This window comes from Chelon labrosus, assembly GCF_963514085.1.
Source record: "Chelon labrosus genome assembly, chromosome: 2".
Lineage (NCBI taxonomy): Eukaryota > Metazoa > Chordata > Actinopteri > Mugiliformes > Mugilidae > Chelon > Chelon labrosus.
The window spans coordinates 30,665,965-30,681,177 of record NC_140338.1 but is presented as its reverse complement, the minus strand read 5'-3'; the positions used below and the strand labels follow the sequence as shown (position 1 = coordinate 30,681,177).

The 15,213-nt window shown below is 42.0% G+C and overlaps 2 protein-coding genes across 7 annotated transcripts in view; both read right to left on the bottom strand.

Annotated features, from left to right (window-relative positions):
• Window positions 1–1,867, bottom strand: part of LOC311498633 (nucleosome-remodeling factor subunit BPTF-like) — a 44,181-nt gene extending 42,314 nt beyond the window's left edge. For all 5 annotated transcript variants that reach the window (XM_084559298.1, XM_084559300.1, XM_084559299.1 and 2 more), the window contains exon 1: window positions 1,094–1,867. In XM_084559298.1, coding sequence (XP_084415424.1) covers window positions 1,094–1,667 — 574 coding nt within the window. In that variant the 5' untranslated portion in view covers window positions 1,668–1,867. The remainder of the gene's footprint in view (window positions 1–1,093) is intronic.
• A 2,014-nt stretch (window positions 1,868–3,881) lies between these two features.
• On the bottom strand, window positions 3,882–11,178 carry nol11 (nucleolar protein 11; the record flags this gene model as incomplete). 2 transcript variants are annotated; one of them, XM_084564022.1, is made up of 18 exons in its annotated part: window positions 3,882–4,544; window positions 4,702–4,809; window positions 4,943–5,035; window positions 5,128–5,206; window positions 5,358–5,597; window positions 5,715–5,840; window positions 6,039–6,223; window positions 6,900–6,965; window positions 7,288–7,382; window positions 7,544–7,667; window positions 8,137–8,213; window positions 8,385–8,591; window positions 9,029–9,170; window positions 9,400–9,457; window positions 9,558–9,706; window positions 9,936–9,992; window positions 10,269–10,382; window positions 11,032–11,178. In XM_084564022.1, 18 exons carry the CDS (start codon window positions 11,176–11,178, stop codon window positions 4,431–4,433), a joined length of 2,181 nt encoding a protein of 726 aa, XP_084420148.1. In that variant the 3' UTR covers window positions 3,882–4,430. The 2 variants fall into 2 exon arrangements, with proteins under 2 accessions (XP_084420148.1, XP_084420149.1); XM_084564023.1 differs by having other exon boundaries at window positions 7,288–7,379.
• Window positions 11,179–15,213: the final 4,035 nt, after the last annotated feature.

Genomic DNA, 15,213 nt, shown 5'->3' with positions numbered 1-15,213 from the left:
AATAACTTAAATTGCATCAAAGGGTGAGAAAATCAAGAAATAAAATCTACACTTAAAAAGGACAATTCCGCCCAGAAAACATTTATCTTTGGAAAAAAGTGCATCCACAATAACAGGCTAATGTTCTTGAGACTGCAAGAAAGTGCGACCTTTGCTGTATGTGATTTCGTGCATATAACACCCAAGTTTGATAATCCTTACTGCTATTTTTCTAATCTTTTTTCTAATGCTCTAATTTTCTAATGATCTGGATGGCCCTCGTCATCCAGAGCATTGAATTACATTACATAACATATGTGTCACTAGATTTCTGCAGACACTACTTTATTAACATGACTATCCATAACTGGGGACATAATGGATTTAATTTCCTTACCTGATAAACATAAGAGTGGTTACTATGGTAACGGTGCACTACGTACTCAGGTGGTGTTTGCAACAAGTGCAAAAAAAGTGCGCTTTTCGCCTGTCAAACTCATTTAACAGCATTATGCAACTAAAAGGTGCCCCCTGAAGTAGAGTTGGAACATGTAAATAGATTTAAAACCTGTGCATAAAAATAGTACTATTGTTTTTAACTAGTAATACTTTGATTACGTGCAGTAGTTTTTAAAGTAGCACTACAAACTGTTAATCCGTTTCCAGATGTAAACAATGGTAACAAATTACGTGTTTTGGTTCAGCGTAGGTTGTACAGTAAACTTACTGACCAGAAGTAGAACTGTCGAATGAATGAAATTCATGGAAAGTAGTTAACACAGTTAACAGAACCACTTTTTACGGTGCGGATGAAAATAAATGAAATACAGTGCGCGTCAAAATGCTGGGTGAATAAAAACCACGAAAACGTCCTTTCTTGCAAAATGACAACATAAATGTGCTGATCCGACAAAAGTCAAAAACACGAAAGCCGGTAAAAGCGTGGAGCAGATCTGCAAGCCAGCGACCAGCAGAGCACACGGTAAACAAAGGCCTGTTTCTGAGTGCAAGCTCCATTTTGAACAATGCGGCTTGGTTTCTGTACCGAGATAAAAATACAGTTCGTAACGCAAACCTGCTTTGCTGAAGTGCGTGCACTTGCAAACCAACGTACCTGGGGTGCTACCGAGCGTGCTGTGGCTTCTAAAACTACTCTCGGTACAGTAGCTGGCATCATCCTCATCTGGTAGTTCCTCTAGATAGTCAGAGTCGTTTCCAAAGGCCTCCTCTTCTTCGAGATCCGATGAAGGGTTGTCGTTCAGGAGTTCATCTTCGTCTGACCGGTAGCTTAAATTATCATCCTCCTCGTCGCTGTTATCGTCGTAGACCACCTTGGTTTGTGGCCGCCTCACTCCGCCTCTACCGCCGCGGCCGCCTCTAGACCCCCTGCCTCTCCCTCTACCTCCTCTGCCCCGCGATGCCGCGGCTGCCGCCGTGGTGGAGGTTCCAACTTTCCTGCGGCCCCGGGACGAATGAAAGTTCTCTCGGCCGGATATTTCTGTGTCCACCTCCAAAGAGCCAGTGCCACAAATGCCTCCACCTCCTCCCCGTCCTCGACCTCGTCCTCTACCTCTTCCCCGTCCACGCATCCCTCTACTCCTGCCGCCCCGAGAGCCGCGGACTGGCCCGGGTGAACCTTCCCGCATCACGGCTGCTAGTTTAGGCGGCCTTCCTCTTCTCCCCCTCATTGTAGGAGAGAGTCTCTTCTGTTCCGCTTCAATCTCGGTGCTGGAGCGAGTCACGCACACCGGAGAAAAACGGGGGAGAAAAAAACAACTGATACCGCGACGGTTCCCGATTGGTCCCCACCAAGCCCCGGCCTCAATTTCAGGGCGGAAAGCTCAAACTGAATGGCCGGTGTCCCGCTCTGGGTCGCCTGCAGACGCCATTTTTCTTCTCGGCTCTCCCTCCGTTGAAAACACAGCAGGCCCCAGAGCTGCGTCAAGTTAACCTCAGACAGCAGGTGTTGGAGCGCTCTTTCCTTCAAAGTAAAAGTGTCGTAAATAAAAAAATAAAAATAACAATTAAGTCCTATTATATGTATAAGCCATAAAAGCACCGAATACAAGTACTATTTATGTTCACCCATAGTTTATGCAATGCAAAGACGAGCACCAAGTGATTTATTTCCAACGAATATATTATAGCAGATCCGGAAGTTTGGTGTCTGTTGTCTAACTTGGCACTAGCAGGCCTAAGTGGATGTAAGGTCACGTGACCCACTATTCTACAATAGACGCATTTGCCGTACTACTTCATAAAATTAGTTATCCATGCGAGCGCTATCCGCGCGGATGCTACTTTATTAGCGTGTGTTGCTTCTGGTGGATGGCTGTAATCACAGGTGGGCTAAGCGCATTCAGTAAAACACAGCCCTTCGTTTTCGGCCTGGTCGCCATCGTCGTCACAGCAAAAGCGAGGCGAGAGGATAATACCTCCGACATTGAGCTCTGTTACATGGACATAAATAAGCGCTCAATTTAATACCATGCACATTCTCACGATCTAAACAGTTTGAATGTGGCCAAAGCTACTGTTCATTTAACAGACAAATGCATTTTATGTAATTTCCAAATTGCTTTTCATTACTTGCCCAAGGAACATGGCTCCATATTCAGTCAGTTTAGTTAACTTATATAAATCGCAGCTGGTGTTGAGCTCGTTAACATTTAAGGTGTACTAGTGACAATGCAAACCTTTTAAGACCTAAATAAGCTAACTGTTCTTTAGTTAGTCTTTGCTTTTGTTTGCCTTTCTCGTTAGTTCGATTAGATACTTCTGCAGCAGAGAAAATGCAACCCAAGTAGCAAGGAACCAGACGAAACTTATGGAAAACCATTGTTTCAGTGACAACGTAACAAAAAATGATATCAAAAAGACATATGATATTATCATGTTTATAATCCCACTGACTGAGATAGCGTTTTATTCGTTGTCGTGGCCGAGTGGTTAAGGCGATGGACTAGAAATCCATTGGGGTCTCCCCGCGCAGGTTCGAATCCTGCCGACAACGTCATCACTTTTTCGTTATGTATGATGGAGGGAAAACCCACTTGCCGCGCTTTTGTAGCCATTAGGAAAAACATATTGCTAATCGATATCTAGGATAAATGTCGCCAGGTTTGCTTGACTTGCCACTGACTACACAATGTTATTCCTCAGTTTAGTAACAGCCATCTAAATTTGTGGCTTCTGTTGTATTACTCAAATAGTGTATAACATCCATATATATATATTTAGATATATAGATACATACACCATTGAGCCACAACATTAAAACCACTGACTGGAGAAGTAAATAACGTTGACCATCTTGTGACAATTCAATGTTCTGTGGGGAAACTTTTGGACATTAGTTCATGAGGATGTTACACGAACATGTACCACCACCCCACAGCAATGACACTCCATGATGGCAGCAGCCATCCCCAGCAGGATGCAGCCTGACACAGACACACACAAAAACTGATGGAGAGATGGAGCGGGGACCCCCTACCTATGTATATGTGTATTTAAAAACATTTAAATTTCGAGACCCCCCTGCAGTACCTCCACGGACCCCTTAGGGGTCGCGGACCCCCTGTTGAAGACCTCTACACTGGATCCCAAACTGATCAAATATCTGTGGGATGATCCGCAGAGGCCTCTCCCCTCAACCCACAGGACCCAAAGGCCCCCACTAACAACATTCTGTTGTCAGACACCACAGGACACCCTCAGAAGGCCCATGTCCATTCTCTGATGAGTCCCAACTGTTTTGGAGGCACAAGGGAGACCTACGTGTTATAAATGTCTTGAACGGAAAGTGTACTAGATCATCCTGATCAAATAATACAAACGACTCGCACTTAGGCAGAAGTGTTCACTAAAATAAAAATAAAAAGCACAAACATTAAACCAGATTGAAATAATATCCTGATATCCGACAGCATCTTTTAATATTAAAAAGTCACTCGTGGATTAACAGTTTTCACACTGCTATATATTTATATTCAACATAAAAGGCTTTAATGTGGAAAACCCAGTACAAAGTCACAACTGACAGATTTACAAAAAGCAATGTCGGGACACATACAAAAGAACTGTCTTTCACTCTTAAGTTTCACAAGCTTCGAAGTCCCATTACAATTACACTGTTGTGGTAGGTGTTTTCTGCATGAAATTACAAACCCACCATTAACCACTTTGGCTGTAAATTACACATGCAAACCATATTGTCTAAATAGTCAAATTTTCATCAGCTTAAACAAGTTTAAAACATGGTTCAAGGACATATGCAATGCCTAATTTACCTCAGGAATCCTTGTCATACATAGTAAGTGATACCAAGAACCTGTGCCAAAAAGCACTTAATAATATTACTTTATCATTTGGGACCACCTTGAAACCAGGTGAAATGTTTAAAGGAGAAAATATTCTCAGTGATTTCATACAAGTATTCTGTACACACTTTAAAACAGCTCAATAATTTCGATGGAATATTCTCCAACGTCCTTCTTTGTCTTCATTTTGTGGAGCTCTTGGAGGCTGCCCTCGATTTTTCCAAGCTCCGAAAACAGTCTCACCTGAGGACACAATACAACATCTTAGTGCCAAAAAGCTTATTTCATATAACATTTTGAATGATTGCAGTACAAATATTGACTGGAGTTATAAACCACGTCTCTTAACAACTACAATAAAGTGACCACTAGATGAGTGCAAAATAAGGAAAACTGTTACCTGAGACTTAACAAAGGTGTGGAGGTTCAGCAGTAGGCCTTTAGCCTCTGGAGTCATCACTAGCACTGTAAAATGGGCATCTAACAGCAAGCATACCCAATCCATGATCTACAATCAAGAATAAAACAATAGTTATAAATTAAATTAAACAATTACCACATTCAGTGGTAAACAATTAGTGTATTCTGTAATGCTGTTAACAAAGTTGACAAATTACTACTTGGGTAGCCATTATACAAACCTGGTTCAGATTTGGTGATCTATATTCGTGCATCTGTGGGAAACCATCTTGGGAATATTTCAGGTAGAGAAACTGCAGGTACTGGAGGAAAAGCTGAAAGAAAGATAATGGCAAATGTAAGAATAGTTGTGTAGTGAGGATTCAGTGATCATTTTGTTTTAGAGCTACCAAAATCTGTTACTCACGACAACATGTTGGGAGGCTAGGTCTTTAAGGTGTGGGAGGAGGAAAGTGTCACTGTAAGCCGTTTGAAGGACCTCATTTCTGTGCAGAGTGAGTTAAGATCTTGCACTTTCATATTTCAAAGTTTGTTACCGACAGGCTTTAAAAATACACATGCAAATCATAATAGACAACAAAATGAGATATGGTGGAGAAAATGTTGCATTTGAATGACTGTGCACAAGGAGGATACAGTAAAACAGCCTTGTGTAATCCCACAGGACAAATCTGTTGCAGTGGAGTTATGGACTTCTTGTCTTCCCCCTTTGTCTTTTGACAGCCACCAGTGGTATCTGAGCAGTCCTCCTCAATGGAAGTGGGGCTAAAACCGTTCTGCAAGCCGACCTGGCTACGCTCTTGTGAGATGAGGGTTTCCATAAAGGAGAGGCTGTCAGGCTCCAGGCTTGCCTTCTGTGCCTCAGCATCTGGCATACTGCAAAGAAGCGAGAAGAAACTTTTTTATTATATAATAACTGTGGCAAAGAAATCAATTAATGCCCATTCTAGTGTTCACTGAAGGGGTTGTGCACTTAAAAATCGTCCATTTTACCTGATGAACGCCTTGAGGCAGGCGCAAGTTACAGCTTCTGGGATGTCAGGGAAGAACTGCAAGCAGAGCTGACAGAGAAAGTAATCCTTCCTCTCAAGGGCGAGGAGCACAAGTTCAGGGCACACACTGTTGAAGAGATAATGGCAAACAATGACATTCGTTAGACATAAAACAGTTTCAGTTACTCTACTGGTAAGTAGAAATGTAGCTTGAGTCATTCATTTTGTACATAGATGCAGTCAAATTCAAAACTGTTATCTTGCATTTCACAGTTAAAAAAAAAAAAAAAAGGTTGTCCCACTCCCATCGCTGTGTCCTACTGACCTGTGGCAGAGACACTGAGTGTGGACCAGTTGTGCCAGCGTGCTAGGGGCATAGGATGCTGGATCAGCTAGGCTCCGGGTCACAAGGGTTGATGCCAACTGTCCCACCAAGGGCTGCAGGTCCTGAAGGTCTGCCCTGGACAGGAAACCCTCCACCTCTTTCTGGATCTCTGCTACTGGTGCTGTCTGCATGAGGCAAATGAATGTAGTGTTGTTTTAGAACTGTTTAGCACCGTTACTTGAAAGGCTGCCTCGTATTTATTTGTGCCGGAAAGCAACATGACAACATGAACTGTACATTCATATCCTTGTATACTGCATATATATTTACATATCTATGTATATTTTAAATACACACCGATCAGACATAACATTATGACCCCCTTCCTAATATTGTGTAGGTCTCCCTTATAACTCATCAGAGACTGAACATGGGTCTTCTGAGGGTGTCCTGTGGTGTCTGGAAACACAGTGTTGTTAGTGGGGGCCTTTGGGTCCTATGGGTTGAGGGGAGGGGCCTCTGTGGATCATCCCACTGATCCTTGATCAGTTTGGGATCTAGGGAATTTAGAGGCCAGGTCAACACCTTGTGCTGTTCTTCATGTTTTTGTGTGTGTGTCTGTGTCAGTCTGCATCCTGCTGGGGATGGCTGCTGCCATCAAGGAGTGTCATTGCTATGGGGTGGGGGTGCCTGGTCTGGTCTAGGTGGGTGCTACATGTCTAAGTAACATCCACATGAATGCCAGGTCCAAAAGTTTCCCAGCATAATGTTGTGGCTGATCGGTATAATTTTCCCAAAGGAAATGTGTCCATGTATCCATCTACTGTTTTGGAGTATTTTGGAGATCTGGAGATCCATTACCTTGATGAGTTCCAGTAGTTGCTCAATAGGTAAACTAGTTGCTGATTGTGTCTTACGGGTTGTTCTCTGTATGGAAAAAGAGAGGAATCAAGATGAGGAATTACCACGTAACACTGCTTGAAAATCTTAAACATGTCATTATAGATAAAACATCAAATAACAAATAATAAAAACAATAGATAACTAACAAACCCTGCTATATTACCTAATTTATTACAGTTTAATTTCTGTACATTGAATAGTGTCAACCTGTATATTACATATTTTATGTAATGAATGGGTTCTTTGTTTGTATACAGTTATTCAAGGCAAAAGTGTCTTACATTGACCAATTAATTAAATAATTCATTCATCGATTAAAAAATATTAAAGCAGTTATCCAGCATACCGTCTTCCTGGTCTCCACTGTTCTCGAGGGCTGAGCCTTCTCTCCATGCAGAATGTTATTCCAAGATGGTACAGAAGCTGGAACCTTACACTCTGCTGAAGTTACAGAAACACAACAACCTTTCATGTAAAACTGAGTAGTAATTAGAATATGAATAACACATTCAAAGTTTTGTATTGTGTGCAGTATCACATTATCGTTTTGCAGCAGTACAAAGCTTTTATCACTGCAACTTGATAAATTTGATGTAGCTCACCTTCAGTTTTGGCCTGCCTTAATTTGCCCAATGCAGATGCCAGAGAAGACTTGGGACACTCAAAAGGTATAACTGAGAGGGTTTTCCCATGTGGAATAAATACCTTGTTGGAATAACTCCACAGCTATATCAGAGAGAAAATAAAATTAATCCAAGCCAGTATTATTAATACGACAGTTAACACATCTCTATGTATGCATCAGGTTCAAGATTGTAAACTGCTATAAAGTTGTGAGGAGGGACAGAGAGCCCCATCACAGTGGAGAGCAGACACAATGTTCTACCAAAGTCATACAGTCCTCCATCAGCACCCAGCAGCTGGAAGGACAGGGAACCTTGGCCTGCAGTACTACAACTACAACCACAACCACAACCACCACCACCACCACTACTACTACTAGTAGTAATAATAAGCCCAAGTGGGTGTAGGTGGTTGTAGCCTACTTTTGAAGCTAGCAACAAACACCCATGCACACATGTATGGACTCTACTGCTTGAATAGCAAAAAATCATTATTTAATCTCCTTTAAAAAAACATCAGCTTGGTGGTTCATATTTTTTATTTTTTTACTCAAAGCACAAGGCATTCCTACCTGGCCATAAATTTTACCAGCCATCTCCTTTCCAGCTTGAAGCGTCTGAAAATTGGTATTCCAGATGCAGAGGAAGTCTGAAATATCAAGGGCAGACATTCAGAAATCACAGACATTCACATCAGACATTATCACAGTGGCTTCAATGGAATCTTTCACGAATAAAGTACTACTTTGAAAGGAATGAAACCCAGACAAATATTTGAGCAGAGCACTTGCTATCTTTCTTTGAGGCATTGTCGTATTACCTTTACCAGCTCCAGCAGAAGGGTGTGGAACACCTACAACAGCTACATGGGCTTCATCCAGGACCATGGCTGACGCTGCCTCCAGCAGGCCTTCACCGACAGGAAGACTCAGCAGCAGGCTACGGGGAAGGGGAAGCGCCTGAGCCCCCCCTTCAGCCCCCAGGCCCCGCACGGAGATAACACTCTGATATACATGACCATTGGGGTCTGAATGCCAGAAAATGACGAGGAAGAAACGATAAAAAGCATTATTGATGGCTGAATTGATACACTTTATATGTTCGTTTTTTAAAATTTGATCATCTGATACGCGATAACAAACTTCAAGAGAATCATTCAGTTCTGATGAAATACACGGACCTCATCACACAGTTTATGGCTGAGCTCCATTAGTTTTACCAGTGTGGCCAATTTAAGCAGTGTGGGAACAATAACCAGCCACAATTAACTTTGTTCTTCTCTACTCCAAACCTCCTACTGTACCTACATAGTAATCACGCTGGCGCGTAATGTCAGCAATCTGTTTAATAAGTGTTTTTCCATTCAAGTCTTCTAATATGCTCTATGTTTTTATCCATGTCCAGAAAACTAGCCTGTGCTGTCAGAGACTGGCACTAAAAATATTTTCACAGGAAATTCCTTACAGAGATAAAGGAGGCAGATGTGTTTATCCCTGTAGGAGGCAGAGACGCTGAGCGGGGAGAGACTGGGCTCCTCCCTCTCCAGCCGGTACCTCTGTAGAGAGTTGGGGTTCAGTCTCTGCAGGTACAGGAAATGATCTCCTTTCTGTGGGAAGACGTGGAGAGCCATGCAAGGCAAATTGGCAGTTAGAAACATCAATATCTAGAACAGATGCCGATGTCCACGGAAAATCAAGCACATTAACCACTGTAATAAATTGTTATATAAACAGTTATAAATCAGTATTGTGACCCCCCAGGGCAATGATTCATTAAAATGTAAGTGATATGTGTCTTGTCCCAAGTGAAAAGACAGATAATTAAACTCTTGTCACCTGCTCAGTTGTGAAGATGACAAACTGCTGTGTCTCTGCCACTATGTTGGTGCTCCACCTAAAGACAAAAACAAATGCAAATGTCAAGAGACAACACGTCAGACTGCAGCAGAGAACCAGCAGGTGTGTTACTGCAATGTTTGCACAACGACACTGACCGGATGACCTCTTCTTGAGCCAGGACTTCCTCTATGGGCTGCTGGGGAGCAGAAAGCAGAGAGTCCAGCAGCCTCACAGCTCCTCTCTGAAACAAGACCACAGGCTCCGCTCCATGTACACAGTGGACCATCCAGATATCAGAAGACACCTTGAGGGGAAAAAATAGGAGGTACAGTTAAGAATATGTTCAGTTTTGTCAACAATCAATGGCGACAACAATAAGGACCCTTTAGGTTTGATACTGTAAACACTATGGAGCATTTCAAGAGACACTACACAAGAAAATAACACTATGACCTAATATAGTAAATAATCAGCAATAACAATGAGCAACAATTGGATTGAGAGAGGATTTGAATGCCCATATTCACACTTACAGTTGCTTTGAAAGCCTTGTCTAATAGTATGTCTTCTTCCTTCCAAATTCTTATCACCTTAAAAACAAAAGAACAAACATCAATAATGTGAGAAATATTTCTGAAAGGTCAAATAAAAACAGAGAGCAACCTTACACACACCAGCTGCCCAGGTTTATTCATTACTCACAGTAAATGGCAGTTCATTATGGATGGCAACTGCATTACAGAAGTCAACTACTACTTCTCATATAGTGGATTTACTTGATGATACACACACACGGTGCGGCAGCTACCAGGGCTGCATGCACTGATGGTCATTTTTTTCAATAAAATGATGCTTAGAAAAGGTACCTTGTTGTCTGAGACTGCTACATATTCCTTGGTCTGTGAGTTGAAGACTGCTGAACAGGTCAAAGTTTGTCCTTGTTTTACAGTCCAGCTGCCCAGTGGCTTCTGGTCGGACACCTGTCAAAACCATAAACAGAAGTAATAAATTGAGAATGTGTTTGCTATAAAATAGCGCTAAAACTGTTTGCTAAAACCATTGCTGTCACTACTGTGAGCTTTGGTAAAAGTCGTAAAACATTTTAATGGTCTACTATGGTCGCTACCTTTTCCCACAAAAACAAAGCGTTGACTTGAGGTATTTCAGCAGCTTCAGTTTGGCAGGCAGTCCAGAATAAATGGCTAGTTACAGCCATGAAAGTTTGTTGGAAGAAGATATGGACACGGAAGCGCAGCCATACGTGAAAGCTGGCAACTAACAAGAAACTATTGGGTAAGCTGGAAATATAACATTTAAACTAGCCAAGCTTAAAACCATTGTTTAGCATACGTGTGTGACTTGAGGGGTAAATAGCTAACGTTAGCTAACACATGCATGTCTATGTGGATTAACATGAGAAATATTACATTATTTAACTTTTACTGTTGACGTTTTAACGGAAAGGTGTCTAGATACCATCACAGTCATAATGCATGTTTGGTTTTATCCAGCGTTATATTTCTAACACTGCTGGAGATAAGAGCCAAGGGTGATGCTAACACGAGTGGTCGCACTGATCAGCTGGCCCAGGTTAGCTGAGCCTCCTAAAAAAAAAAAGTTGCAAGTTACCTTGTACAGAGTAACAGATCTGGTTGAGTCGGTGACGATGACATGGTCGCTGTCTCTCTCTTCTTCGATCCCCTGAATGCCTGAACTTGACAGATTTTGATCTGGTACGAGTCCGCACAACGTGTATCCCTCATACAACGCTGCCATGCTGGACGAGAAGAAAGTAGAACTCGCGGGCTCTCGCGAGAACAGAAAACTCTCAACCGGAAGCTCAAGACCGCTGGCTGCTGTACTGCTGTAGCGTGGTGTATCTTGGCCCGCCCCCTACCATACAACGACTATAGTAAATGAGCACAACGGGCTACGAAAACACATTTTCTGTGACTGTATATAAAAATGTTTGCGCATTCACTGCGAAGCCATACACTGTGTATGAAAGAATAGCGAATCGAAGCTCCAGAGATTGTATAGGCTCGCCCACGAAATGTTTGGCTCTTACCACGGAGGTTGTAGGGAGAACCATGAAGCCCAAAATAGTCGCCGTTCTGCGTGCGGAGCTCTGAAATCATCAAGTTTATCATGCTACAGCACTGATTATTGTTTGCTGTACATTGTAATGTTAATGTACCTGTATATTGTAAATATATTTTTATGCTTTGATTTCAAGGGAAATGTGGATTTATTTGCGTGAATGTAATGTGGTTTTATATTCCAGATCATTTTACATTGCCACTACATATCTGATGGCTGTGAACTTCTCAGAATCTGTTCTGCAAGTCTACACTTGTGACCTACTTTTTAACAGGGTTGCACATCCTTACAGCAATGCAGCCAGGAAGTTAGGAAAACCGTTAGTGCTGTTAGTCCACTTTTATGCACTTTATGAGGAGTTCATGGTGCCTGGGAACAGCTGACACATTCCAAGCACAAACAGGTTGAAATTCCGTCATATTAATCTACAACTGCAATAAATGTCCTCTGAGATCAGTGTTTGAAACATTGCACTTTGATGTGAACAGGTGCTTTGAAAACTCATAAAACTGGATCCTTCTGCTTTTCAGTCAGACTTTCTCGGTTTGAGTCCCCACACTTTCAGTAAATCTGGCTCCTGCTGAACAAAATAGAGACACACTGGATCACCTAATGACTGGTGTCAATGCAATCAACTTTCTACATTGTCTCTCTGCACTCTCTCTCTCATTTTCAGGGATGTTTGTGGTGAAAATAACGCTGAGATCCTCAGGGAGAGGAGAATGACAACATCATCATCAGACTCTATACAGTCACATCATCAGTGGCATGTCTTTCACCAATCTGTTTCCTTCAGTTAAAGCCTTGTTACATTTTGTGTGAAATTATAAACGGTGACAAGATTCAAGAGTCTCAGCATCAGCAGTTTTCAGGACGACCTCTATGTGATAAAGATGCTCTCAGATGGGGACAAGTTACATGTCCAGAATCTTTGCATTCAGAGCAGTCCACAATATTCATTCCGCTGCAGTCAAGGGGCGCAGACAAGATTAACAGTTAATTGATTTGCATCCATAGAACATCTTGTCTTGAATGTGATTCATATCTTTCATGCAGAGACTGAAGAAAAGTTCTTCAGCAGCACAGTGACATCTGGTGGTTCCCCTGTGGTTCCCCTGTGGTTTCACACAAAAAAACCCGAAATGGTCAAGTGCTGCTGTTGTGGATAAAAAAAACTTTTTCCAGTTTTTTACTGAAAATTATTCAGTTCAGTGTCTCATTGCACTCTGAAATGAAAGCACAGAACAAATAAGCAATTGAGTTGAAAAAGAAATCATGGAATCAATTTATAGACCAAAATGTATTCTAAACTTTCGACCCATTAAAGTAGCCACCTTTGGCAGATATAACAGCTGAACACACTTGTGGCATTCTTTCTACAATTGAAATCAAATATTCTTCAGAAAGTTCTTCCCAAGTCTGTTGCAGAAGTTCCCATACATGTGTGGCACTTGTAGGTTGCTTGGCTTTCACTCTTCTGTCCAGTTCATCCCAAACCAGCTCGATGGGGTTTAAGTCTGGATACTGTGCTGGTCACTCCATGTTTTCAAGCTTACCATCTTGTTCTTTTTTTCCTGAGGTAGTTCTGGCATAGCTTGGACTTGTGTTTTGGGTCATTATCTTGCTGTAGGATGAACCTCTGACCAACTAGGCGCATACCAGAGGGTATTGCATGGCGCTGCAGAATGCTGTGGTAGCCGTTTTGGTTCAGGGTGCCTCTCACTCTGTACAAGTCACCGGCCCTGGATCCAGCAAAACAGCCCCAGACCATCACTCTTCCTCCTCCATGTTTGACAGCTGATGTCACACACTGTGGAACCATCCTCTCGCCTACTCAACGGCGTACAAAGATCCTGCATGATGAACCGAAGATTTGAAATTTTGATTCATCAGTCCATAATACCTTCTTCCAGTCTTCAGTAGTCCAATGGCGGTGTTTCATGGCCCAGGCGAGCCTCTTTGTCTTCGTCTGACATCTTAGCAATGGCTTTCTTGTTGCAATTCGTCCTGTCAAACCTGCAGCTCGAAGTCTTCTCTTCACAGTTGAAACTGAGACTGAGATTAAGCTGTGCTTGAAGCTGCGGCCTATCACGCAAGCTGTTAACTCTCAGAAACTTGTCCTCTGAATGAGTTGTGGCTTTGGGTCTGCCAGACCTCTTCCTGTCAGAGTTTCCCCCAGTTTCTGAGTGCCTTTTGATGGTGAAGAAAACTGTACTCACTGACACCTTGACTTTCTTTGCAACTTCCCTGTAGGAAAGACCTACATTTTTAAGTGTTATGATGGTCTGTCTCTCTTCCATTGTTAATTGCCTTTTTCTCTGCATTTTTGTAGCAACACACTACTTTCTGCAGTACAATACTGTTCACCTGATGCTCATGAGGGTCTGGTACCACAGTGTGTTCCAACACTGCTTTTATGCAGACAGAGGGGGTTGTAAGTAACCAAGAAAAGTTGGAACACCTGTAGGAATTAGTAGCACCAGCTTTCAAGGCTGATTAAACCGTCATTACTGCAGAACAGCTTTAAATTGTTAACCCACTTCGTGTTCCCTGAAAGAGGCCTTTTTGTATAATTCTGAAATGTACATTATTTTTCAGTTTTGGGTAACCAAATTTTTTTTTAACCTCTGGCTGTTCAGTACTTACCTTTGTACCATTTCAAGCTATTCATTGGACTTGCACGACTTGAATTGCAATAAATAACTGGAAAAATTAGAGTGTTCTAAAACTTTTGACCAGTAGTGTATGTATAAATATAAATGTCCTCTTCATCGGTTTCTACAAAGAAATGACTCCATGAAACAGAACTACAAAAATACCTTTGTGACAGCTGAGCTGCACCATAAGTGGCAATCATGATGAAGGGGTTTTACCTGCACGAAAACACAAAATCCTGACTTTTTTCAGCTGCCAATTGAAATGTTTCCTACTTGGCCACATAGTGGCGCTATAAGACTATAATGCAAAAGGTGCTGACTAGGAAACAAACTTTGTCCACCACTTGACTGGATCAAATGAAGCTGGAGGCCCAGTTCAAGTTAGGTTAATTACAGAACATGTTTATATATGTCAAACTTCTTTTCATTGTCTTTATAGAAATTAAGGACTATCATAAGAGGATCCCAAATTTTGATTAACCAGGTTTCTGCAGTTGAACATGTAATATGAGACTTTAAGATCAGGTCAGATTTATAAATAAACGATTGATGTGTTATATGCACGTTAGTAATAAACGAGTAACCATGGCAACCTTTCCTAAACACACTTTGAGAAGAAGAACCAGAGGAAACCAATAACAACCATCTACTGATCAAACTTACCAGAGGCCTTCAGCAGCCATCACTTGTATCAGTATTACCGATCAGCCACAACATTGCAACCACTGACAGGTGAAGTAAATAACTTTGACCACCTTGTGACAATCCTATGTTCTGCTGGGAAACTTTTGGACCTGGCATTCATTCATGTGGATGCTACTTAGAAATGTAGCACCCACCTAGAACAGCTTTAGGAACAACTAAAAAAACATGATGAAAACATGAAATTCATTAGATCCCGAACTGATCAAGTATCTGTGGGATGATCCACAGAGGCCCCTCCCCTCAACCCATAGGACCCAAAGGCCCCCACTAACAACATTGTGTTTCCAGACACCAGAGGACACCCTCAGAAGGCCCATGTCCATTCTCTGATGAGTCACAACTGTTTTGG